This window comes from Fundulus heteroclitus, chromosome 14, assembly GCF_011125445.2.
Source record: "Fundulus heteroclitus isolate FHET01 chromosome 14, MU-UCD_Fhet_4.1, whole genome shotgun sequence".
Taxonomy (NCBI): domain Eukaryota; kingdom Metazoa; phylum Chordata; class Actinopteri; order Cyprinodontiformes; family Fundulidae; genus Fundulus; species Fundulus heteroclitus.
The window spans coordinates 12,055,040-12,082,621 of NC_046374.1; the positions used below are offsets into that span (position 1 = coordinate 12,055,040).

General features: G+C 43.0%; 1 protein-coding gene across 1 annotated transcript; it reads left to right on the top strand.

Annotated features, from left to right (window-relative positions):
• The first annotated feature begins 2,709 nt into the window (after positions 1 to 2,709).
• On the top strand, positions 2,710 to 26,810 carry gc2 (guanylyl cyclase 2). The gene is given in 26 exon segments (XM_012874972.3): positions 2,710 to 2,908; positions 5,405 to 5,878; positions 6,009 to 6,137; positions 6,225 to 6,404; positions 6,540 to 6,657; positions 8,109 to 8,410; positions 8,497 to 8,628; positions 8,736 to 8,839; positions 9,859 to 9,922; positions 9,924 to 9,978; positions 10,152 to 10,236; positions 10,390 to 10,486; positions 10,622 to 10,744; positions 11,660 to 11,740; positions 12,353 to 12,529; positions 12,621 to 12,777; positions 13,271 to 13,420; positions 14,492 to 14,640; positions 14,760 to 14,923; positions 15,719 to 15,911; positions 15,999 to 16,173; positions 16,453 to 16,551; positions 16,974 to 17,068; positions 17,163 to 17,248; positions 23,671 to 23,771; positions 26,708 to 26,810. Coding segments are annotated over 24 exon segments (3,435 nt in total). The 5' UTR covers positions 2,710 to 2,908; positions 5,405 to 5,458; the 3' UTR covers position 23,771; positions 26,708 to 26,810.
• Positions 26,811 to 27,582: the final 772 nt, after the last annotated feature.

A 27,582-nucleotide genomic window follows, 5' to 3' on the forward strand; every position in this document is an offset into this window, starting at 1 on the left:
CCCAGCCTCAGGTCCTCTGCAGCATCTATCAGGTTTTCTTCCAGGATTACGCTGCATTTACAGTAGGTCCGCTAATATTCCCCATCACCAGCTGAGGTAAAGCATCTAGACCGATTCATATTTTACTGTGGAGGTGGCATGTTCATGGTACTGGGCTGCGTTAGGTTCCCTTCCACACTTAACATTTAGCACGCAGGTCAAAAAGTAACATTTTAATCTTGTCTGCGACAACCTTTAAATATGAAGGCCTTAGTTCAACGATGACTTTCTTCTTGCCACTCTTTAATAAAGACCAGATTTTTGCAGTGGACAATTTGTGGTCGTCATTTGTAAATATTTTGCCACCTGAGCTCGGACCTCTGCAGCTCCTCCAGAGTTAGCCTGTCGGTTTAGGTGGATGGCCATATTTTGGCATGTGCACAGTTGTGCCAGTACTCTTTCCGTTCCGGTTTGAACTGAGCTGTGTGAGATTTCCCAAGCCTGGGATACCCAGCAGCGTATCGCACTGATCGGATATTAATCTTTTTGATCGTATTTTCACAAGCAATCTACTGCTTTGTGTTGGTTTATAACATTACGACACAATAAAACGCAGCAAGGTTTGTGGCTGGAACATGATCAAGTGGGGGAAAGTTCAGAAATGCTTTTGCAAGGCACTGTCCCAACAATAGCTGCGAGTATATGCGAGCGTCAAAGGGAGCAGCGCGTGTTTAAATGTGTGCATTTCACAGAGAGAGAGAGTCAGAGAGTTCATCTGGCAGGTCAGCACTTCACATCTGGACTGATTTGTCTCGGTCCAGCCGGAGATGATGTAACTGTATTATGCAAACAGCTGCTGAAAAGCTGCCTTCTTCTGCAGGGGCTTGGGTTGGGTCCACGCTGCCACGTGTCCTCTGAAAACCTGATCATGAAATCAAAGACAAATATGAGCTTGTCTAATTGGTAATCATCATTTTACGTGGTTTGGATTTTGAAAGGCTCCATGGGTGTTAAGAGTCATTAGAGGAAAATGGACTACATCAGCAATCGCCCTGAAGAAGTCAGCAGCCAAACTGGGCTTTTTATAACACCATTGGGTCTATATGCTAAAATCTAAAGCTTAATCTTCTCCCAAGAGAGCGCCAGGTCCGATCAGAGTAGTCCCAGTAGTCCTGGAAATATGCACCAATGTGAATGACAGCTGCTTCTGGACCGCACCGCCCTCTAGCTTTCAGAAGAAGTCAGTGTTACTGAGAGTTGCAGTAAATTCTTGATTTTCATATCTTTTTATCTCTCTGTTCCTCCCCTTTTTCATCACGAATTGTTTGCTCCGATAGACAAAACACGATCATTATTTCATAAGTGCTTACTAATCAGTTTTCATATCATGATTGGAAGGAATAAATGATAAACACTGGAACACTGGGGGGGGGGGGGGGGGGGGGGGGGAGGACTAATTCAGTTGGATTATGCAAATAATGTAATCAAGGGGAATTTTTTTTATCAGTTTCTAATATGAATGGATGATTTTGAAAGTTGTTGCAGTCTTAATTTTCTGATTTTCTAATCTAAGAAATAAGAGATAAGAAAAAAGATTTGGAAACTAAAATGTGATAATTAAAGAATTGAGTGTTATTGGTTCATGGCTGCAAAGGTAATTGTAAAAAAAACTCTTGTTTTAATTTACTAATGTACTAAATACGGTTTGAGTATTGTACCTAATAATTGATACTTATGTAGCAATTTAATTTCTATTTTTTGATAATCTCAAATAAAGCTCACAAAACAGCGGACAGGAAACAGGACGTGTTTTTAAAGTTTCTATCAGTAACGTTTATGGTTCTGAGTTACACATTTAAAATGATCCGAAGGACCGGCTCATTCCAGGTCTACAGGGACCAATGATCAGCATGCTTTCTTGATCTAACTCACCTGTTCAAAGAAGAACGCTGCCTCGTTAGATTTTATTAGATCTGCAGAAGCCTTTGGCCATTAAATTAAATCGAGGCATATTGAAGCAGAAACCCCCTCAGATTGCCGTTTTTGAGGCCAAAATTCAACATTCACCAAATATGCCAATGAATCTAGATTTAAACAATGGTTGTTGACCCTTAGAATGCTGCCTTAGACTGACAGAGAAAGTTAACTGGACATTTAAACAATAGGAAGGACGTCACAAAGATTGATTTTTTTTCCTCTAGAAAAGACTGGTATAAACACAAAAAATAATGCAATGCTTATTGCTAGGTATGATTGAGGATCAGTGATGGTGGGGGCCTGTTTCTCTTATAAAGATAGGAAACTTTTTGGGGTTGTAGCAGTGTCTTTCACTAGGGTATTGCATAAAACATCCCCAGTCAATGCTGTCAAAGATCTCTCTCTCTCTCTCTGTATGTTCCATCCTTAAGCATTATGGAAGATATATTCTGGCCTATTAGCAAATGGGAGCTTTTCAAAGTGTGGAGAGTTCACCAAACTGGCAACAAATACAGATTGTGTAAGCATTCCTAATGTTGAATACATTGCATTATTCAAATAAAAGTAAATTCTCACCATTCATATCCAATCCAACAACGACCAAATGATCAATAAAGGCCACAGTTCATGAAAGTGTTATGATGGCAGTGGTGCGAATTTTTATGTCCCATGCTCACTATCTGCATCTTATACCTCCAAAGATTCTGATTGGATTTGACATAATCTGCTAGGACAGGTCGTACACCCAGCGCAGGTCGTCTCAGACGTACTTACAAGCTTGGGTGGGCAAAATGTAGAGAACCTGTCGGGTTATTAATGTTAGACTAGTGTTTCCTGGAAAGCTTTTAATGTCTAAAAAGACCAAACAATGAAATCGGTTCTTACTTTGGTCATTGGGGTCAGAAGATTTGCCTCGGAGATCCAAAAAAGAAGTCCATCTCTTCAGCGTCTGGTAGGATATTTTACACGTACTAATGACATGCACAGAACAAATAGAAATAGCTAAAGTAAAGGAAGCGATTAAAAGTGATGGGATGATTGGTTAAGCATGTGATTTATAAAAAAAAATTGTGCAGCAAACTTTTTGCTGTTAAGAAAAAAACTTTACAACTGACAACCCTACATTTAAATACCATCCACCTGTTTAATTTCTATTCAGCATGTAACAAGAGTTTATTGAGATGTGCAGTACCTGCAGGCAAGCATGGCGTGTTTCCTGAAAGCTTTTAAGTCCATGACCACATAAAATAAAATAACCTCTGGTTTCATTCTAACTCTGTCCTGTAAAAGTTACGTAAGAGATTCAAGATACATAGTTTACATATACTGAATGTCATGTTAATTTGGGGCTTTCATGATTGAAGCCACTGCTCCTAGGTCGATTTGCGGCTGCCAGGGTGAACAAGCCAAAAGTTTCTGGAGGTCGGATTATTGCTAAGCTTTTTCTTTTTTTCTTTTTTCTTTTATCAGTGGTAAGGAATTTTGTTCTGTGGGATCAGAGCGAGGGGTTCAAAACCAACATAATTGTACCAGCTATGAGTAACAGTGGCAGCACTTTGAAGCGTCTTGTTAATGAAAAGAGCTTTATGAATAAACTTGCCTTGCCTGGTGGCATTATGCTCTGGGGATTTATTTCTGTACCAATGGTACGGTGCATTGCACAAAGCAGATGTAATGGATACAAACGGAGGATTACCTCTAGACTCTTTAACTGTCTCAACAATTACAAACTGGTTGGCTTGTCTTGGAAATGGTTGGTATTGTACCAGGACAATGGTACCAAACTCATCCAAACTGGTTTCAGAATGGAGAAAATGAGCTCATCTTTATAACGGATGTTAGCGGCATCAGTGCGGGGCTAACGTTCAAAGCAGTAACAGACACTAAACACTGCTGATCAGTGTTTTCAATGCTTGTACAATTCTAACTCCTGAGTCTGACCCCCGGCAGGGCAGGGCAGGGCAGGGCAGGGCAGGGCAGGGCAGGGCAGGGCAGGGCAGGGGCGTGTGTCTGACTGAGATGCTTTCATACCCGAATGCAGGGCTGTGGTGACAAAAGCATGTACCGTTTGAACCAAAAAAGAAAATTCAACGGCAATAACGGTTTAACCCTAGGAGGGCAGCCCTAATGGGCCTTTCAGATAGGAACTGATTTGTGGTGCTCTCTCTGCTGGGTTCAGCGCATTTGCTCTGATCTGTGCAAGCTGTTCAGAACTGCAATGGCTGGGCTGGCGAGTCATTTGCAAACATGCATCTGTGCCGTGCTAAGAAGCAAGCACTAGCACTAGTCCTGCAAGTAAGGAAAAAAAAGAGCAGAAAGGAAGTAGATGCTGTGGGTGCACGAAAACCATCAAGTCCAGAGAGCAGCTTGAGGAGTTCTGGCTTGTTGAAGAGCTCCGTTTTCACAGCGATACAATCTCAAACTTGTGTCGTGCAGTTCAAGGACTTCAGACACACCCAATATTATCTTCGCCATTTTGCTTTTGGATCTTCCTGGATGATGGTATCTATGGGCCGTGCATGTATTACTCACTGCATGCCGCGGTCTGAACTTTGACCATGGTGTGAGAGGTGCAAGCCATTGAAAACAACGGTTTTCACAGCACAGCGGTGCACACACCATGTCCTGTCTGAAAGGCCCGTACGATGGCTTTCAGGCGAATATTGCAGAACTCAAGAAAATTCACATAAAAATGTAAAAATAAAATAAAATGCACAGCAGCAGGGTTAGGGTTAGGGAACCCCTGAAGGAAAAACTTCAGGGGTTTGCACATGGTTCTGTCCGTGCTTTAACTAAAACTGGGAAATATGAGCACATCCCTCCCAGTGTGGTCATCTCTTCCCTGGCTGTCCTGTCATCCTCTTCTTGTAACTGTTCACACTGCAAAAAGTGAACAAAAAGTAAGTAACATTTTCTTCAAATGTTTGTATTTTTCCTTGATTTGAGGAGCTAAATAAGACTATTTGCCAATGGAATAAGATTTTTGCACTTAAAATAGGAACAACTCATCTCCATCGTCTTATTTCAAGTGTAGGATATGTAATTAGCTTATTTTAGGGGTAAAAATACTCGTTCCATTGGCAAATAGTCTTATTTAGCTCCTCAAATCAAGGAAAAATAAACTTATTTCAAGAAAAATTTTACTTACTTTAGTTCTTTTTTTGCAGTGTAGCACTTTGTATGAAACCACTTTATAAATAAAGTTATTATTTTATAATAAAGTAGCACCCTGAGGGCCAGTTTATACAGTTTAGCTGCAAAAAAAAAATATGATTTTTTGGGGTGAGTCACATGTCAAAAGCCACGACAAGGCAACCATCCTTCCATCCACCAATTTCATCACGGAAAAATAATGGCTTAAATATTAATAAAAAGTGTCAAGTTGATGACTGGATGTTAACCTGTCACCAGATCTATGGAATAACCTTTTTTAAATTCCTTATTTCAGGGGATACCTTCTTCATCCAGATTCTGCTGAACTCTAGAGATTGGAAGACTTGAGATGCTTCAGCTGCAACATGCTTTCACTTCCTTACGTCTGATATGGCAGCAGCAGACAGACCCTCCGCCTCCCGATGTCCCCCCACTCTTCCATCATCACACTGCCCTTACATCTTCTTCAACCCCAACCTCCTCTTCATCACCACCATGCCGCTCCTGGCTTCTCCCACATTTCCACCCTCCTGTCCAACTACGTGTAACTGGTCTCCTGAGGACCCTCCTGACCCTCCTAGCTGCCCTCTGCATATTACCCTGCCGAGCACATGCAACCTGGTTTCGGGTCGGGGTGGTGGGACCGTGGGGGTGTGACCCCCTCTTCGCCAAGGCACTTCCAAATGTTGCGGCACAGCTGGCGGTCAATCGCATCAACAGAGACCCCGCGCTGTCCTCCGCTGCTACGTTTGGCTTTACCGTGCTGCAGGTAGGATGAAAATGGATTCTTTAATAAATGGGTGTTGTTAGGTGCTAGGGTGTACAGGGCGTTTCCCTGGCTGTCTTGTGCGTCGACTTATGTTTTGATGTCATATGGCTGATTGAGTATTTCTCTTTAGGAGCCTTGTGAAACATCCAGAGCACTGGAGGCATTTGTAGGTTTCCACACCAAGGCCTCTGGGTACATTGGACCGGCCAACCCTGGATACTGCGATACTGCTTCGATGCTGAGCAAAGGCTGGAACAAAGTAGGCAAAAATATCCACCGCTAAAGTTCATGTGTGTGCGTGCAAAGTGCAAGAAGTCATATTTACTTCTCCATTCTCGCCTGCAAGCCAATGTTTCCCTGGGCTTGTGTTGGCTACGAGCTGGACGATGTTCGGAGCCATCCGACATTTGCCCGATCTATGGCGAGACCCACCGCAGTGCTGCACAGCGTCATGAGCTACTTCAGGTGGGCTCACGTTGGCATCATCTCTTCTTCTGAAGACGTCTGGGTGAATACAGCAAGCAAGGTTCGAAAGTTTGTCCTTTCGAGTTTTTCACTGCCGAAGACCGAGAATTTGGGGTTGTTGACACATTTACGTCAAATGTTTAGCAACGTTTGAGTCCGCGTGTGTTCACCAAGCACGTGTGTTGTCCGTGTCTAGGTGGCGGAGTCGTTAAGGAGCCACGGGATGCCCGTCAGATTTGTGATGTTTATGGAAAACACGGCTCATGGCATAAGGCGGACCCTGGCAAAAGTACGCAAGATGAGGGATATACGAGGTAAAACAAGTAGTTATAGTAATTTCCATGTCTGTAGTTGAGCTGTATGTAAAAAAAAAAGTTAAACAAAGAAAATGAGCACAAGACCGTGTGGAAGAAAACACTAAACCTAATCACCAAGTCTTCTGCACCAACGTGGACTTGTCAGATTAAGGTCAATACGGTGATTTCAAAGGGAAGCACGACGTGAGGAGAAACATGTCTGAGACCAGAACCCTATCCAAGGATTTAAAGCCCTCCGTGGTCAGCACAGTCTGCCGTTGATTAGTTAATATGCACACTTGAGGTAGAAATTTAATTTTTTTTCCAGTTTTGACCAGCAGAGTTACCCTGACGTGCAACACTTTCTCTGAACCACAGAACGGTTTTATATGAGTCAGCAACGCATTTGATTTTGTATAACAAAGTGGCTGTGAATGGAATCATCTTGAAAGCTCAATTTCCAACACATAAGTTGTCGTTTAACAGCATTAAGACAATATAGCTGTCGAAACATTCCCACCGTTCGTCACACCAGTCCAACTCCATAGGTCGATCAAAGTGAAGAAGTGGAAAGATTAATATACAATCAGACGGTGGCCGTAAGTAAACTTTCTCTCATTCATTTTGCTCAGCCACTGGGGAAAAATGTAATGCAGCTAATTATTTTGGATTAAATCATGTAGGAAGGTTTGAGGGTTGTTTAGCATCCTTTAAGCTATCTGAGAACATCAGCAGATGTTTAGTACTGAGAGGATGCATGAGGTAAAACCACACTAAAACCACCTCACTTTCAATGTCTTTGGTCTTATTGACAGTGAGGCTGATTATTCTGCTAGAGCTACCGATCATAGCCAAGGTATTATCTGTGGTGTATTCGTGTCTATCTGTCTTGTGTTTCACCTTCCCGTTTAGGCCAGTTCGCAGCCACACATCCATTCAGCATGATAATGTATTGTTGACAAAAATCAATTCAATTTCTACTTAAAACTACTGACATTCACAATGAAGGATGTTGCATAAAATCAAGACAATTATGGACAATCCTGAACATTCTCCTCATGACATTGGAAAACAGAGTCTCTTCAGTCAAAGGCTTCTTCAGATTGGTTGTAAAACGGACCGCTACAGGAAATCCTTCCTGCCAACAGCCATCAACATCTATAATAACTCCTTGACCAAATGAGTTACATCATTTAATATCCCTCTGGGATAAATAAAGTAAATATTTTTGAATTGAATTTGAATTGAACTCTGCTGATCAAGAGGAGATGGCATACTGTAACTACGTAGACCAGCAGTGTTCAGTTCCGGTCTTTGAGGTCTTATTCACTTGCAAAACAGTGAATAAGCAACTGCTACTCTCAAGATTGGTACTGTAGCATGAGAATATAAACATCTCTAATCTTAAAAAAACACATTTTAAACATCCCCAGACAGATTGTGAGGCTGGTTGTCCCTTTCTGCCCTAGCTGTGATCCTGTGCATGCACTCGGTACTCATCGGCGGCTCGGCCCAGAAGCTCTTCTTGGAAACCGCCTACGACATGCAGATGATCGACGGCTCCTTGGTGTTTGTACCCTACGACACTTTGCTCTACAGCCTGCCGTATCTCAATGCATCTTACCCCGCTGTGAAGAACAACAGCAAACTCCTGTGGGCCTACGACGCCATGTTGACCATCACCATCGACTCCCCCCAGGTGTCATTCTACGACGCCTACAGAGAGGCTATGGAGAGAGGAGAGGTGGCAAGAACGCTGAAACCCCAACAGGTCCGGTTTTGATCAAACACTGTGGAATAAAAGGGGATTTACCCTGAGAGCAGCCGTCAAAGCTCACATCTCTCTTTATGTTTCAGGTGTCCCCTCTGTTTGGTACCATCTACAACTCGATTCTGTTCATGGCTCATGCCGTGCATCGTATCCATGAGTCTGGAGCATGGATGTCTGGAGGAAACCTGGCACAGAGTATACATAATTTGAATTTCCAGGTACAGCGAGGGCTGGTGAAGCACTCATTTCTCTGCTCTTTTCTAATTTCGCCATGATAAAAAAAAGTGCTTTCGGAGGTGCAGATACACATGTCGTTTATTTGCAGGGCTTCAGCCACCGTATCAAAACCAGCAGCTCTGGAGCTGTTCAGCTGGACTACCTCATCCTGGACACAGATGGATCCACCTTGAACCTGATGCCAACATACAAGTGGGTCTGAGCAGAGAGAAAGCGTTCAGTGGTTTCTAATACGAGACTCCCCAATTAAAAAAAAGAACTTTGAAAATGCATGCCGTGGCACTTTTTAAGGTCTCAGCATCTACAGATGAAAATCAGTCATGTTCCAGAAAGTAGGCAATATTTCACCTGACCCACATCGTGTTTATATCAAAATCTATTCAGGAGAATTCAAGAGCTTAACTTTATGCCTTATGGTGGCCAACAGGAAAATCCCTGTCTACACAATTTCAAATTCGGTACAGGTGAGAGGGCACAAAGGCAAACTAGGTTCCGGTTGAGTTGAGCGTTGGTCTGTCACTGAAAGCGTAATCTGTAAAGACGAGATTTGAATGAGTGCGAGAGAAGGATGCCAACGGTTAATGGAAATAGGATGAAGTCATTGGCTCCACCATGATGGAATGACAAATGTGTGTGAAACTGCACTGTGTCGAACGTGAAGGTTGGTGAACATTTGTTTGGTTAGTGTTTAGTTTGAGTAAAAGGACCTCTTAATGTTTCAGCAAGAAATGTTGGACACAACATGAACTGTGCACAAAGCAAGGTCCATAAGGTCAAAAATGAGGACTCTGGTGTGAAAGAACTTGACTGGCATATATAAAGTCCTGAACTCAAGCTGACTAAACCACTTTGGGATGATTTAGAGAGGGATCCAATACTGTTGACATAACAGTGTATCTAGTCTAATTAGTAAATAACACAATGCATTGGCTGATTTCTGTCCACTAGCAGAGGTATAATTTAAAGTGTCTATCTATGCAAAGAAGTCAAACAATAAACAAGATTCTTTTTTTCTTTCCATTATTTACAGTTTTGACCAAAGAGCAGCTGTGAAACAGGATTATGTCCTTTAGTCCAGTTGTTCTAAGGCTATAATGCAGAGCATGGCATCGACCTTCTGGCGGTTCTCCGGCTCATAATATAGCTGTCTCTAACATTTGAACACGTTTCTGAGAAAACACAGCCTGATAACCTAACCACTGATCTCGCAGGGTGGACATGGAGATCGGCATGGTTCGCTTCCTGGGACAAGACGTTCATTTCCCACAAGGCTATGGGCCCTAGGAGGGATGCTGCATGCTGGTTTACGCCTGGAGTCATCTGCTCAGGAGGTGAGGAACCCTGGTGTACAATGTATGAATGTGTCTACATGTAGGTTTGACTGGATCTGCTACGAACTAAAAGAGTATACTGCACAACTTCTATAGATTTTCCAGAGTTCCTTTCATAAATAGCATTATTATTATCTTTTCTTTTCACTTTTTTTTTGTCTTTTGTTTTCCAGGAGTGGATCTGTTCTTTACCTTCAGCATATTGTTTGGTTCTGTTGCTGCTTGTGTTTTCGTAGTGGCTCTACTGTACTGTGTCAGGTATGAAATCACCAACAGCTCTTTGGCTCGGGCAAACTATTGGGCCTTTTTAATATTTTAGGAACTACACATAAAGGTATTCTTTACTCTGAAAAACAAAAGTTGCTTACATAATTTTCTGCTTCACATCCTTGTCTCTTGACCTCCTCTCAGGCGACGCATCAATCAGATTCGAATGGTCAGAGGTCCCAACAAGATCCTGCTCACGCTCCAAGACGTCACATTTATTAACCCATCCCTTAGTAACAAGGTTGGCCACTGTGTTGTGTTCTTGTGAAAACATTTTTTTTCTTACAAATCCAAAAAATGCAATTTTATGTTTCTTGGACTAGAACAAACCCACGCACCGCTGCTTTGTAACTCCAGAAACTTGTCTAAAACACAGAAGCTGAGCCTAGATGACAGCAGGACCAGCGGCGGCCGCAGCGCGTCGGAGCGCAGCCTCAACACGCTCGCCTCCTCCCAGTCCCCGGCCACATACGAAAATTCAAACGTTGTCATTTTTGAGGTCAGATTTCGAGATTTATTCTGGGCTAAGAAACATGATCTCGCCGCTTTGGGTGGCAAAATGTACGATGTAACTCTTGCGCAACCATCAGCGCAACAAGATGACAGATCCAAGACCCGGATCTGTCAGTGATCACCAGTCATTTATGTGATCATGGGCTCTTCAAGAGCGTTTTCAAAGGGGGTTGCCAGATGGGGGACACAGATCAGGGGTGGCCCATCAAAGTTTTAAATTAATTCCAAGCGTTTATTTTAAAATAATACACAATATTAACATCTCCATTTTTCTTTCTGATCTTTCCAGCAGATGGCCTGGTTTCTATGGGCCACACGCGTATTAGTCCGCCCATATAAACATAGATAGACCATCTACCCGGAAGGGGAAGCAAATTCCTCTTCAGAAGCTTTTTTAGCTGTTTATTTATTGTTTTCTTGGTCAAATAAATGAATAAAAACAATATTACATTTAATACAATTAAATACTTTTTTTCTGGCAGAGCCCACCAGAAATATTGTGGCATATCAAAAATGATGTGCTGAATAAATATATTCCTCGAAGCTTTGCGAAAATGGGGGGAAAAACAGGCCCACAGGATAATAGATCCTCCACCATATCCCAGCCTTAATATAATCTCTTCCTGTCTTCATAAACTTTTTAATTGTTGCTCTGACTCTATAGAAGTGCAACTTTAGATAAGAAGCGGTTTTCTTATTATTTACTGACTCCTGAAGATCAACACACAACTACCTTACAAAGATGGTATGTTCTCTTGTTTTTCTCATTTGTAAGAGAATCCAAGATAAATTACTCAGTATTACCTAAATCTAATCTTGCAACGTGGATGGAAATAATAAACTCAGTGTGTGACTTAAACTCAATGGAAACTAAAAAGGCTTTAAAAATTCTCTGCACCAGGGGGACTGGGCGTGGCTGAAGAGACTACCCAATGGCAAGTTTGGCAGCATTAACCCTAAAACCAGTGATGTCTTTGAACTGGTAAGTGAAACTGTTGAGAGATACTAAGGAGCATGCTTTGTTAACTTTTTCTTGCCCTCAAGCAGGACATTCGATATTTAGACAAACATTTCTCAGCTAAGGCTACAAGAACCCCCGGTTCGATATTTGTTCTGGGCTAAGAAACATGATCTCACCGCTTTCACCCCTGGTTCTTGTAGCTGCAAGAACACAGATAAATAGATCTTCATGTCCTCTAGCAGCCTAAGCCTACAGAGATGGCCCAGGATAACCTAAGCCAATTTAAATAGTAGCTTTGTCAAAAAACAAGGTTTTCAGCCTAGTCTTAAAAGTAGACAGGGTGTCTGCCTCACAAACCAAAACTGGGAGTTGGTTCCACAGGAGAGGAGCCTGATAGCTAAAGGATCTGCCTCCCATTCTACTTTTAGAGACTCTAGGAACCACTAGCAGACCTGCAGTCTGAGAGCGAAGTGCTCTGTTAGGAACATCTGGAGCAATCAGATCTCTTACTTTTTGTCCTGCTTTTTATAACATGCAAACTTTAGCTGTTATTAACGGGATTGTTCAAATTAAATCCTAAGGTTTTATGAAAGCAGATGAGTAAGACTGTGCTACTGCTACCTCTTCCTGCAGATGAAAGACATGCGTCACGAGAACGTCAACCCTTTCCTGGGCTTCTTCCATGACTGCGGCGTGTTTGCCATCGTCACTGAGTTCTGCTCCAGAGGAAGCCTGGAGGACCTGCTGCTGAATGACGACGTCAAACTCGACTGGATGTTCAAATCATCTCTGCTGTTGGACCTGATTAAGGTAGAAGGCAACATGAAAATTAGGTGGAAGATACATTTCAAACAGAAATATTGTTGAAACTGAAGACACTGCTATTTTTCCCTTTTTAAAGGGAATGAAGTACCTTCATCACCGAGGAGTGTGCCATACCCGTCTGAAATCTCGTAACTGTGTGGTGGATGGACGTTTTGTCCTTAAGGTGACGGACTATGGTTATAATGAGGTTCTGGAGTCACAAAGGTTCCCATTGGTTGAAACGCGCCCAGAAGGTAACCAATACTAAGACTTTTTTTGGAGTTTACACACCTTTATTCAGTTCTTTTCATTCCAGGATTAAGACAATTTACTTACTTTAGGGAGGGTTGATTTATTAGAACACAGAATGCATTACTGACTCGAACAACATCAATGCAAAGCCACTATAGCAACTACAGCCTCTGACGTCTCCTTTTTCGTCCATGTAAAACTCTTGTGGGTAATTTAAAATAAGTAAATAGGTCTACTGCACTCTCGTCAGTCTTTTGCTTCTACCGAATAGAGGTCTGGGTTTTGACTAGACTGTTCAGAGATTTTTGAAATAAGAGATGCATCTATTCAGTTAGCTCTTTCAGGACTGTAAGACCATATGAAAAAATGCTATGGGGCAAATTAAATCAAGATCTGTAGGGTTCATGGAGTTGACCCTGTGCAATGATTGCAGCACATAATATCTCAAACTGTAGCAACAGGAGGACTTTTTCTTTCTTGTTTTTTTTTTTACAGAGTTGTTGTGGACGGCTCCAGAGATCCTGAGAACCAGTCATTCGGGACTCCACGGGACTCCCTCTGGTGACGTTTACAGCTTTGCCATCATTATGCAAGAGGTCGTGATCAGAGGACCTCCGTTCTGCATGCTGGACCTGTCTGACGCAGGCAAGACAACTTATTTCTAAAGATGACTGTTCAGCGATACAGCTGGTGATGGCAGCCTCAAGATACCTCACATGGTTGTTTTTTAAACATCCAAGTAATCACTGGCACTGTCATTTAAACCTTTTTTTTTAAATCAGTTTGACAGAAACATAGATTTGTCAGTCAGATCAGATCTGTACAAAATGGACATTAACTATTTAATTAATAAAATACAGTTTTCAAATGTGCAAAAAAGGATATGATAATATTTAAGGATTTTTAATTACAGTTGTTTAAAGTACTTTTTACCAGTCATCAGCCTTTTTAACAGTCCACAGTGTTGGCACGCCCACAACTGCAAAAAGAAGTCAGGTCAGGAAAAGATTGCATTATCACCACCTATAACAATCAAGCCCAGGTTTGAGTTACCATTATGTGGTAACTTTTTTTATAAAAAAAACCTGACAGTTTTTTATATGTGGGCGATGTGGCTCACCATCCTGGGTGTCACAATCTCTGGGAAACAATGAGCACTCAGGGCAACAGAAAACAAGGTTGTATAAATAGTGTCGTTGCATGTTTACAAAATACAGATTGTGGAAAACTTTCAAAACAACAAAAGACTGGATTTTCTTAAAGCTATTCTTGAAATCTTTCAGCGTGCTCTTTTCTTTGAGTTTCGGATTTATCAAATAATAAAAATTGTATGTGAGGCTCCATGAATGGGGCTCTTAGGTATTTCCATTTCCTTGTAAGACGTGCGCAAACAAGAAGGGACCGTGTGTCATAGACAACACATGGTCCGTGAGATAGTTCTGCTTTTTTTTTTTAAGTGTAAAGTTAATAGGTATCTAATGCAAAAATTTCAATGACCGCATACCCTCTCATCACATTAAGATTTAATCAAGATTTTTGTTCGAGACTGACTATTCAAAAGTTCTTCAAACAACCCAAAAAAAGAATTATCTCTAACACTTATTAGACAAAAGTCTGCTGATCAGATGGCAGCACCATTTGAGGGAGGAAAGCCCACCTTCTTCTAAATAAGCTACCCTTTATTATTAGAACTAAGCTCCTGTTTTATGTTCTCAGAAATATTAGAAAAGCTGCGTAAGCCTCCCCCTCTGTGCCGTCCGGTGGTCAGTCCGGATTATGCTCCTATGGAATGCATCCAGCTGATGAAACAGTGCTGGACTGAGCAGCCAGAGAAGAGGCCCACCTTTGAGGACATATTTGACCAGGTCATTCCCTTCTCTGATCAAATTGCAGGGAATATTGTCATTTTAATTCTAGCAGAATCTCATTTTAAGTGCCGTTTTTATTAACTATGTTGGGTATTAATCCACCTCTGTCCTTGCAGTTCAAAAACATCAACAAAGGAAAGAAGACCAACATCATAGACTCAATGCTGCGTATGCTTGAGCAGTACTCTTCTAACCTGGAGGAGCTGATCAGGGAACGAACAGAGGAGCTGGAGATAGAAAAGCAGAAGACAGAGAAGCTGCTCACACAGATGCTTCCCCCGTAGGTTCCCTGATACACAATAATACAGATAAACATATTAATACATACTAACAAATTAACACACACCAATAAACACTGGCGGACAGTGAATTTTAATCGTATTTTGTTTGAGTTAAAATTAGTGTTGCACCGATACCGATACCAGTTTCGGACGGGGCCCCGATCAAGCACTAAAATGGTGGTATCAGTATCGGCGAGTACCAACAAATAGCGCACCGATACCATTTTGATGTTTGTATGTCACTTGAACGCAGCCTTCTCTCTCCCGACTAGTATTATACAAGTTATATAAGTTATATAAGTTCATGAAAGTTGCACTATTTTAGCCTTTGAGAGCCAAAACTCAGGGTTTAAAAGAGATTATTCAATTATTAATGTAATTTTACTGTCGTACTGTTGCACTACTATTATACATGTTATAATTTCACGAATGTTGCACTATTTTGGCCCTTGAGAGCCAAAAGTTTATTCAACTATTGTCACCCATTCATGGTAGGCAATAAAAAGTTTTACTACCATAAGTAGTATGCAGTTCTTCATATATACACACACACATCAATCCCAAACAGATGGAAACGGTTATCGACCAATACTGCACAGCCAGGTATCGGGTATCGGGGCCAAAAATGGCATCGGCGCAACATTAGTTAAAATGATGCGTCTGTCAGAACACAGTTGAAAATGTGTATTTGTTTGCATTAGCTTTCCTAACTCTTCGTGTAAACCATACTTTAAGTTTCGCCTTGGCCGTGTAAGTGAGCTTAAATTTTGTGCGGGGTTTTTTTCCCCCACCAGGTCAGTGGCAGAGGCTTTGATGGTGGGAGCGGTAGTGGAGCCGGAACATTTCGACAAAGTGTCCCTCTATTTCAGCGACATCGTCGGCTTCACCACCATCTCAGCCAACAGCGAACCCATCGAGGTGGTCGACCTCCTCAATGACCTATACACGCTCTTCGACGCCATTATAGGAAACCACGATGTCTACAAGGTTGCGGTTTTCTAGTTATTCCTGTGTCTAAAAGGAATCATCATAAGTGGTTGGAAGTGTTGCTAATTTTCCTGTGGTCCTCTCAAGGTGGAGACCATCGGCGACGCCTACATGGTGGCGTCGGGTGTTCCGGTCCCCAATGACAACCGTCACGCTGCAGAGATTGCCAACATGTCCCTGGACATCCTCAGCGCCGTGGGGACCTTCAAAATGAGGCACATGCCAGACGTTCCTGTTAGAATCCGTATAGGACTCCACACAGGTGAGTAAAGGGAGAGTGATAACCAAAGTTCCCTGTAGTCGCGATGCTCGGCATTATCTCATGACTGTGTGTAAAAGAACTGTATTTCGGTATTGTGCTGTACTTGTACTTTTGCACAAAATTCAAGAGCAATGCATGTTAAAACCCTTAAAGCTCATACGATATCAAGACAACATAGTTGACTTTCGAATAGAAATCTTAATGTTTGATTATTGTTAATATGCATGGAAGTCTTTATTATAGGCAGAAACTTGATTTTGGATCTGTGATGTGTTGCAGGTCCTTGTGTAGCAGGTGTGGTAGGTCTCACTATGCCGCGCTACTGTTTGTTTGGAGACACAGTGACCACTGCTTCTCGCATGGAGTCCAGTGGGATGCGTAAGTTCACAGAAACCACAGAGCCAGTTTGTGGATGAAACTCAGACTCGGTGACACATACAGCATTTCTCTGGTGTTAGTTAAGTCTTTTTTGTGGAAACCCAACATTTCCTGACCTAAGTGTAGTAAAAAAGGGGGGGGGGTGATCTGAAAATATCACAAGGCAGGCACATATTTTTAGGATTTTTTTTTGTAGTCAACAAAATCACAACATACTTCTTGTAAGTTATCTCTTGAAAGCCAAGTTTGTTTAATTTTTTTAAGTTGACAATCTGTTTTGTATTTAGCCATCCCCTTTACCATACATTTTACTTTGTGGAAAGCATTTTACTATTTTTTTTATTTGTTTTATTCTACTTTTTGTGCTAGGTAAACTGGGAAGTTTTTATATTAATTGCATGCTTAATTTTTTTTTGCTACAGCCTACAGGATTCATGTCCATGAGAGTACAGTAAAGGTCCTGCAGGAACTCAATCTTGGCTACAAGCTTCAGCTGAGGGGCCGTACAGAAGTTAAAGTACAAATCCTCAATAGATCAAAATATAATTTCACCTCTCTGACAAGCAGATTGAATAAACTGTTAGTATTTGTTCCTACTTCTTCTTCTTCAGGGAAAAGGAATAGAGGAAACATATTGGCTTACAGGGAGAGATGGATTCACCAAACCTCTGCCAGTTCCTCCAGAACTCAAGTCAGGGTAGGAATGAGCTTCCTTACCCCACCTTACCCCCACCATGTTTGTCTTTCTGCTCTTCTTGTTGCCCCCACCTCCTTATATAGCAAGTATTTGTCCACCCTTGTCCATGTTCTCTCCAAGTTCTGAGTCCTACACTGGTTTTGAATAATTCTTATCTTTGGTGTTTACCTAAAAGTGACCTTTATTGGTCCTCCATTAAAGCTCAAAACGAGCCACTCATGGACTGGCCATTGCATGAATTTCTTCTTCTCATCTTCTGGACACACAACGTCACGATGACGTCACATCATGTGGTACGCAGTGGGGCAAACTCCGGAAAGCCGCCGTTGTTTCGCTGTAAGAGACGTGCGTTAGCCTAGGTTTTACTCGGTAAACGACTGCTTTTTCCAAATCTAAGACCATGGTTTTTAAACATTGTTGCTATGGAACGTGCAACAGCGACTCGAGTTACGCTGATCGGCCGTATATGAAGGATGTTTTCTTCAAGACTGCCAAGGAGAAATGTGTACGCTTGGTACACCGGGGCGGTCGGCCTACACAACAGTTCAACCCGGAAAAAGTTACCAAATTCAAGTACATATGTAGCAAGCATTTTGTCGGAGGAAAGGGCACAACCGAAGAACATCCTGACCCAATTCCAGCGACATCAAGTCAAGGTAAGAGTATTTTGGTGGCCGACATGTTAATAAAGTAGCGCCTGCTACCATGATCGCATATAGGCTATCATGGTAGCAGGCGCTAACATGATAGCCTGCTACCAGGCTTACTCAAAAACATTTCAAATGAGACAAACATTAAACATATACCCATTCCTGGACGGTGATTGCAAACAACAAAAAAAAAAAAAAACGGCCGACGCTGCCATGATCGCCGCGCAGGGAAAAAAAAACAAAGCTTACCGTTCATCAACTCGGCCTATGACCATAGATGAGGGTAGGAACGTAGATCAACCGGTAAATCGAGAGATATTGCCTTTTGGCTCAGCTCTCTCTTTACCACAATGGACCGGTACAGCACCCGCTTCACAGCAGACACAGCACCAATCCACCTGTCGATTTTCCGCTCTATCTTCCCCTCATTCATGAAGACCCCAAGATACTTAAACTCCTCCACTTGGAGCAGTACATCCTCCCCAACCCGGAGAAGACTTTTCCGGCTAAAGACCATGGTTTCGGATTTGGAGGCACTGATCCTCATCCTGGCTGCTTCACACTCAGCTGCGAACCGCTCCAGTGAAAGCTGTAGATCATGCCCTGATGAAGCCAATAAAACCACGGCATCCGTGAATAGCGAAGACGTAATCCTAAGGCCACCAAAATGGATCCCCTCAACACCTTGGCTGCACCTAGAAATTCTGTCCATAAAAGTTATGAACAGAATCTGTGACAAAGGCAACCTTGGCAGAGTCCAACTCTACCTGGAAACAAGTCCGACTTACTGCCGTCAGTGTGGACCAGGCTCTGACACCGGTCATACAGAGACCTAACAACCCTTAATAAAGGGCCTGGTACTCCATACTCCCGGAGCACCCCCACAGGACCCCCCTAAAGATCCACAGAGGACATGTAGACTTCCTGAATCTGAGATTCAACTATCCGACAGACCCTCCTTTCCAGAACCCTGGAATAGATCTTACCAGGGAGCCTTAGGAGTGTAATTCCTCTGTAGTTGGTACACACCCTCCGGTGCCCCTTCTTAAATAGGGGGACCACCAACCCAGTCTGCCAATCCAGGGGAACTTCCTCCGATGTCCAAGCAATGTTGCGGAGTCATGTTAACCAACACAACCCTACAACATCCAGAGCCTTGAGATACTCAGGGCGAATCTCATCCATCCCCGGGGCCTTGCCACCGGGGAGCTTTTCAACCACCTCAGTGACCTAAGTACCAGAGATGGGAGAACCCTACCCGGAGTCCCCAGGTTCTGCTTCCTCAATGGAAGACATCTTCGAAGTATTCTGCCAACCAACACACGACGTCACGAGTCGAGGTCAGCAGCACACCACCCCCACTGGATAGTGGACCAGAATCGCCTCAAAGCCGTATGGAAGTCTTTCTCCATGGCCTCTCCGAACTCTTCCCACGCCCAAGTTTTTGTCTCAGCGACCAGCCGAGCCGCCTGCCACTTGGACTGCCGGTACACATCAGCTGCTTTCAGAGTCCCGCAGGACAATAAAGCCTGATAAGACTCCTTCTTCAGCTTGACAGCTTCCCTCACCGCTTGTGTCCACCAGCGCGATCGAGGGTTGCCGCCACGACATGTACCGACAACCTTGCGGCCACAGCTCCGACTAGCTGCCTCAACAATAGAGGTGTGAAACATGGTCCACTCAGACTCAATGTCCCCCACCTCCCTCGGGACGTGTTCAGAGCTCTCCCGGAGATGAGAGTTAAAGCTCCGTCTCATGGGGGACTCTGCCACATATTCCCAGCAAACCCTCACAATACGTTTGGGCCTACCAGGTACTCATTACCAGGTAGTGATCAGTGGAGAGCTCCACCCCTCTCTTCACCCAAGTGTCCAAGACATGCGGCTGCAGGTCAGATGAAACAACAACAAAGTCAATCATTGAACTACAGCCTAGGGTGTCCTGGTGCCAAGAGCACATATGGACACCCTTATGCCTAAACATGGTGTTTATTATGGACAATAGATGACGAGCAAAGAAGTCCAACAACAGAACACCACTCGAGTTCAAATCAGGTGGGCTATTCCTCCCAACCACGCCCCTCCAGGTCTCACTGTCATTGCCCACGTGAGCGTTGAAGTCCCCCAGCAGAACAACGGAGTCCTCAGGAGGGGCAATCTCCAGTACCCCTTCTAATGACTCTAAAAAGGGTGGGTAATCTGAACTGCTGTTTCACGCATAAGCACAAACAACAGTCAGAACCCGTCCCCCCACACATATGTGGAGGGAGGCCACCCTCTCGTTCACCGGGGTAAACCCCAATGTACAGGCACCAAGATTAGGGGCAACAAGTATGCCCACTCCTGCTCAGTGCATTTCACCAGGGGCAACACCATGTCAAGCCCCTCTCAAGGAGACTGATTCCAGAGCCAGAGCCATGCGTCGAGGTAAGTCCGACTATCTCTAGCCGGAACCTCTCAACCTCGCTCACTAGCTCAGGCTCCTCCCCACCAGAGAGGTGACATCCCACATCCCAAGAGCCAGCTTCTTCAGCAGAGGGTCAGATCGCCGAGGTCCCCACCCTCGACTACCACCCATTACACAATGCACCTGACCCCTTTGGCCCCTCCGATAGGTGGTGAGCTCATTGGAAGGGGGCTCATGTTTCCTCTTCGGGCTGTGCCCGGCCGGGCTCCATGGGTAAAAGCCCGGCCACCAGGCACTCGCCAGCGTGCCCCATCTCTAGGCCTGCTTCCAGAGTGGGGCCCCGGTGACCCGTGTCCGGGCAAGGGAACACTATGTCCATTTATCGTACTATGGGCTGCTCTTTGTCTGGTCCCTTACCTAGGACCTGTCTGCCTTGGGTGACCCTACTAGTGGCATAAAGCCCCTGACAGCATAGCTCCTAGGGTCATTGGGGGACTCAAAACCCTCCACCATAATAACGTGGCAGCCCAGGGAAGGGTACCTTGAATAGAAATGTAAAAAATGCCGAAATAATGTCTAATAAACACAAGCCACACTATACCTTTAGAACGATGATTCACATACTACTAAATCTGACTGCATGAAATCTAAACATCTTAGATGAAATGATATCAAACCAACAAAGCCAATGGGACAGCACTCTTTATGTACTTCATGCCAGACAGACAAACGCTCTAGATATTGCAATCACCTATACAAAAGTTGATGAACCTTTATCATTCAAGTAATATATTCGTAGCAAACAATCTGGTTTAAAAAACAGACAGCTACATACTCACACTAGGAAAAGTGTAATATTGAAAACCCACAGACACAACAAGATCATTCAAACCCTAAGAATGTGAGACTTCTGTACAGTATTTCCAACTATTGTTCAAATTCTGTCAGGTTTTGTGCTTTAGTGGTCGAGACCAAGTACTCAGAAGCAGCATGAGGTGTGATTTATTAAAGTAACACAAATAGCAAACTCATAGGCGGGTAGGTGAGAAACAGAAATCAGGAATAAGGCAAGTGGGAGACCAGAACAGGATAGCATGATTATGTCATCTTTGCCTTTTTGCGTTCCCATTTCCCTCTGTCGGATAGTAGGAAAAAACGCTTGCAATGTTGTTAAAACAATAACAATGACAATGATGCTGTTCTAGGCGGCATTTTGTGCAGATCGACAGAGCTGAAACACCCTGTCTGATGAACACTGAAAGATAGCACCTGTACAACTGACTAAATGTTACATAAATAACATAGAGCTGCTAAAAACAACTCAGTGTTGCTGTGAGTAGCAGCCTTCATGAATGCAGATGTCAGAGCATTTAAAGAGATATCTCTGTAAAAGCCATACTTTTTTGTCCAGGAGTATAGCTGGGCTCCTCTGCTCGAATAATCATAGATTTTGTTAATACATTTTTAAAAGCTCCCTTCCCAAATCCTGCGCAGAGGAGCAAAGTGCTGATAGTGAGGGCATCTGGGCTTTAACATTTTATTCAGGAGGCATTGTTGGCAAACCTGAAAGCAACCTGTAGTAGCTCGGAAAGGATCAATTGGAACCACTGCAGCTAATGGTACTCATCTATTTCCGTAAGCTATGGAGTCACAGACATAGCTTTAAGTTGTCTTAAAAGCACAGTGTTAAAAGTCTTGGAGGAATCCAGCTGCTTTGTGAAGTAATTGGACCAAACTGGCATTGGGTTTTAGCCTGACGTAGTCATACTCAATTCTAGTCAGAATTTGAGTCTGATACTGCTCCATAGAGCTGTGATTATGGGGCGTGTTTCGAACGAACAAGAAAAAAAAAAATGCCTCTGCACTCAATTGGATAGACCTACAACCAATAAGAGCAACGGAGTGTGTGACGTATGTTAAGCGACGCATAGTTATTGTCAACAGAACTCAACTGCACGCTGGAAAAGAAGTAGCCTAGAATAAGAAGATGAGCGTGAATGATTTTTGCCGGTGTTGCAAAAAGAATGTAAGGATACAAAGAGTCATTCAACACACAAACCTCATTTTCAGAAAAACAATAAAGGCGAATGCACATACGAACAAGTTCTCCATTTAGGAATACAACTCTACAAAACGTCAAATAAATCGCATCGCATTTGTCGGTCCTGTCAGAACGTTATAACACGGTTGGAACGCGACATGCTTGTGTTAAAAAAATGGGCAACCTACTATGTTTACAACATAGGATTCATATTACGACATTGCGAGTTATTTACTAAGTCAGACAGTCAGATGATCTCTTACCATTTGTAAGTTAGATGAACTTCGTCCACGACGATACCCATAACGTTGGCTTGAAAAACATCGGAGGCTAGCATGTCCCTCCGCTTGTTGTTCAGCAGCCAGGATTCCGGGCTTCCGAAAAGGAGCTGGCAACGACCGCTGGCTATATCCACCTCGTCGTTCACGCTGAGTTGCATCGCCGTGATGCCCATTTCAGTTGCTTCTTTCACTTGGTCCTCCATGAGTGCGACCAAAGGAGAAACAACAATGACCAATAGGTTTTCATTGTGTCCCATCTTCTTAGCGACCAACGGAGCCAGCTGATAAATTAAACTTTTGCCAAATCCCGTAGGAAGGACGCCAAAAACATCTTTCTTTTCAACAAATGCCTTGATCGCGTTTCTCTGTTCCTCTTTTAAAATTAATTTGCTGTCGATATCTGCTAGAATAGACCTAATAGCAGAATCTACACACCTCAACTCTCCAGCAGCAGCCATCGTTGTTGTAAACAAATTCAACCCAAGCGCGCTTTGGTGACGTGGTTGATTACATTACTGTTGATCATCTGTCCATCATCGTATAAAGCCCGCCCTGACAATTTGATTGGCCCGCCAGATATTGGGCGAGCATATTCGCGCTACTATTGAGCAATGCCAGACCGAACTTCCCGACCTCAAACGTTGTGGGCGGGACTAAGTTCGGAATGGCACCCAGGCTAATTGGGTTTAACCCCGTAAAATGTTTCTTGAGCCAGAGATGGGGTGTCCAGGTTCAGAAAGTAAAAAGCCGGTCCAGAGATTAGTTCCAACCTGCAGTTCCTGCTCCAGAGGACTATAATTGCCTGGTTATGTGAATAGGATGAAGGAAAACCAGGCAGGGTTTTTCCTTTAAACATCAGTCTCCAAGGAAGCTACCTTTTAGCCACTTCCTTTTAAAAACTGTGGATCTTTGGTGTAGCTTTAATAAAACCAATGGAAAGGCTAAGATCTTTGGAGAGAAACATCCCATTGCAGGACTGCAGAACATGTGTTTGTGTGTGTGTGTGTGTGTGCTGTGATCATGGTGTTCGCTTCGTCTCAACAGGCAAATGGCTCATGGGCTGCAGATGGCCGAGATAGCCCAGTACAAGAAACGGAAAGCCGAGAAACAACAGCAGGAACAACTTGCAAAGAAGAAAAACTGAGGTAATGTTATGCATTATAAAAAATGTATAACATTACTGGCTTGGTTGGCAACGTGACTCGTCCTTTGGCAAACATAGCTTAGGGATGAACTGTCTTAAGGTGTTACCACAATTTGTTTAGACTTGAGGGATCATGAGAACAAGTTTGGGGAGAAACCTTGGCTATGACAGGAAACTATTATTCAAAATTACTTCATGGTGCAATGGCTTATATAATTTGCTTATTGCATAAAGCAATCATTAAGAAACTTTTCGAACGTTTCAGCCTTTTTTGTGCTAGAAAGATCCACATTCTGTTGGACACCTAGTTTGCCATTGCACAGTTGCTGATTACTCTGTCTGACTATGATTTCTTGCAGTACTGTATTTTTCGGATCATTAGGCGCACCATGAATTAACGTGTCTTTGCGCATCTTTGTCCACATATAAGGTGCACCGGATTATAAGGCGCACCATCAATTTTGGAGAAAATGTACAGATTTTAAGTGCACCTTATAGACCGAAAAATATGGTAAGTTGTCGACAACATTTCTTATCAGACTTTACCTTGAATTTTATCAAGATGTTATTTGATGCTATTATAAGCAGTGGCATCTGAAGACAGTTCATGTGAGGGTTGTGGGAACTTTGTCCATGAGATTAAAAGAAAAACTCCTCTATTTGTTCATAACAAAACTCAGTTCTTCTACTTTACAAGTCTTTTAAACTGCCTACCATGTCGCTGCTGTCTCTTAAAAACCTGTTTTGATCTAAAGCGTCATAAACTAAAACTTCAAACAATTTTCCTACAGCTAAATGTTCCTCATACCTTATAAATTAATCAGAAAGGGAAAATCCTGGTTAGGTTGGTTGACTGGAACTGTTCATGATGTGTCTACAATAATTGCTCATTTTTCATTTTGTTGATTTAAGTTGGTCGTTTTGATCAGTCACTGAGTCTGCAGTAGAGAGCAATCAGACCAATCTCAGTTTTGCCAGATTTGGGCTTATTTTCAACCACCTGAGAAAAAATTAAAGTGCAACTCTTCCCAAAATCAACTTTTTGTTGCAGATAAACTGTACAAACTGGGCCTAAGGGTGCTACTTTAATGTTACCGTGCAATTATTTATACTTTCATTTGAACATGTTTAGTTCTGCAATATTTGTCTTCAAACTGCCATGGTGTTGCTCTCTTATGGTTGAAAGGTGGCTATTGCAGTTGAATTTTCCTGTTGGTTCACGCTCCCCACACTTAGCCCTGCCCCTCAGGGTCTCTTGACACTGCCCACTCTGGTGGCCATTTTTCAGAATTTGTCTCAGGTCAGGTCATGCGTTTACTTCAGGATGAGTTACACGTTAAACTTTGATAGCCCTTAATGCTCCGCACCACAGTAATGCTTCACTTTGCCGTTATGTTTCACACGTATGGAGCACCAAGAGACCACAAATCAATTGGAAGACAGACTGTACAGTGTGAATAAGCATCTCATCCAAAAGTGACTTGCTGTCCAAATTTACAAATAAAGTACTTGCTTAAAATGTTCTCAAAAGTATTCACTCGACGTCAGTTTTACAGGTTTGATTGGGTGTGCTGAAATTCTCAGAAATTGGGAGAAGGCGCCTAAGCCAGTCCCCTAACCCTAAAGACAGGCCATGTTTTGAAGAACAAGCGCCACTGTTCGTAGTGTCCTTGACTGCTGCTGGATATACTTGGGAATTGGCCCTACTTGTTAGCTTGACTTCTTCCTGGTCTCTAACCAGGGATTGTTCTGACTGCTGCCTCCTGCAGGTACAACAACAATGACTCAATCAAAGATCTACGTCAATGGATATGAAATAAGATGTTGTTGTTGTTTTTTTTAAGTCTGTTTCTGATCCATAGCTTTTAAATTCTTTACTTCTTTGCCAAATGTGTTGCCTTCTTTGTTCATCAATCTCTAAGATAAACAAGGCATTTCTTCAACATGACAAGCTGGCAACTGGGAAATTTCATTGAAACCCCTTTTAAGAGGCAGTTGAGTCTTCATGGTGATGTACTCATGTGTCCTTTGCGGTGTTTCCCCTCTTTTTTTTGTGTGATCCTTTGTTTGACTTTAAAGAGTAGACACTGAGTGAAAATTAAATCCCCCCCCCCCCTCTGTATTTACCTTTTTTTGTGGAATGGTTGCCTTCATAATGACATTTTAGACTTGTTTTGGTGTTTGTTGCCTGTTTCTTTATGCTCTAGAAGTGGTCTACGTAGATAATAGTCCTTAAATCGGAGATTGGCAGTTCCGGTCCCGCTGGTTTGGCGTCCTGCATGTTGTAATTGTGTCCCTTCTCCAACGCAGCTGATTGGCATTCGTTGGGTTATCTCCTCATCATGCTATCAAGTTCCACAAGAGTCTGCTGGCGACCCCTTTATTGAAAATCTGGCGTTCAAGCAGAACAAATGCTAAAACCAGCATGGCATTAGTCTTCAAGGACCGGAATGGCTCACTCTTTGGCTTGTGCTTACGTTTTTAATCCTGTTTGTTTTTGTGATTGAAGGAATGGTTCTAGATTTATGAAATACCTTTTTTGTTTTTTTGAGAGGACAAAATAAGTATCAATGCTTTCAGTCTCTACATTAATACTGTTCATTTGTTTCTTGTCTATTTTTTTTTTAAGACATCCAATACCTTAAAAGGTTTTCGGATGTTTCCAAGAAAAAAGAGAGAAAAAGGGGAAAGTGGATGTTTTTTTCCTTTTTGCTTAAAAACTGCAAGCTCAGCTCATTGTTATTTTCTTTTACCTCTCTCTCTCTCTCGTTCTTTCCAAGCGCAGATCTTTTGACATTTCAAAGGAAATACAACATTTTACCTAAAGATGTAGAACTATTCCTTTCATTTGCCGAGCAGCATCCCTCTCCCGCCCCCTCACTAAGTTTCTGCCTCCATCCTCCCCACCTTCTCACCGCCTCTCTCTCTCTCCCTCAGACTGTCACTGGCTGAGTCGAGGGACATGAAGCAGGTGTTTCACAAGGCAGTGAAGAAGATCTCGCACGTTCGCGTCGTGACGCAGCTCTACATGCCCGAGGACGACCACAATGTCATGCTGACGCACCACTGAGTGACGGGCTTTGTCCGGAGACAACTCGAGAGAGAGCACCACCACGAAGCTTCAGGGATGCTTCCATGCAGAAAAAAAACCCTGTGCAACCGAGAGAGACAGAGGGTGGTGAGAGTGCGCGTTGGGATTAACAGCGGTCAGAGCGTTTGTGCGCACATCTAGGAGTATTAAGGGCTCGGGCTGAGAGGAGATGAAGTCTGAGCGGGGAATGATCCGCGGAGGCTGACAAGTGGTGAGTGGGCAAAGAAGGGATCTGCAGAAAGCGTCGGTCAGCAGCAGAGGAACGCAGCTAATCTCGCTCGCTTGTTCGCCTCCATCACCTTGGCTCCTCTTCTGGAAGGACGTTTTATTGGGAGAGGGAGCGCTGTGGTACTTTGTCTCGGTCAACGCGTAAAAACGAAATGGGTAAATCCGAAAAGGTTTAGGCTCGGGCAGCACAGTGCAGTCTTTCCCGTCTTTCCTCTCTCAGCGGAGAAACGTGTTCAAAAGCAGCTGCTGAATTTTAAAACTGCGTGTTTAAATTTGTTTTAATACCACTAGATGGAGAAAAAAGAGAGAGAGCGTGACAGAAAATATAGCTGTCCATGTAGAAGATTTTCTTATTTTTTAAAAGAAAGTGACCTGTGTAATATTAAAGGTTTTGATGGTTCCTTTTAGACCAGTTAAAGCAACTGTTCAGTCACATTATGTTGGAAAGGAATGGGATGTCAGATAATAATAATAATTTAAAAAAAAGAAGCTC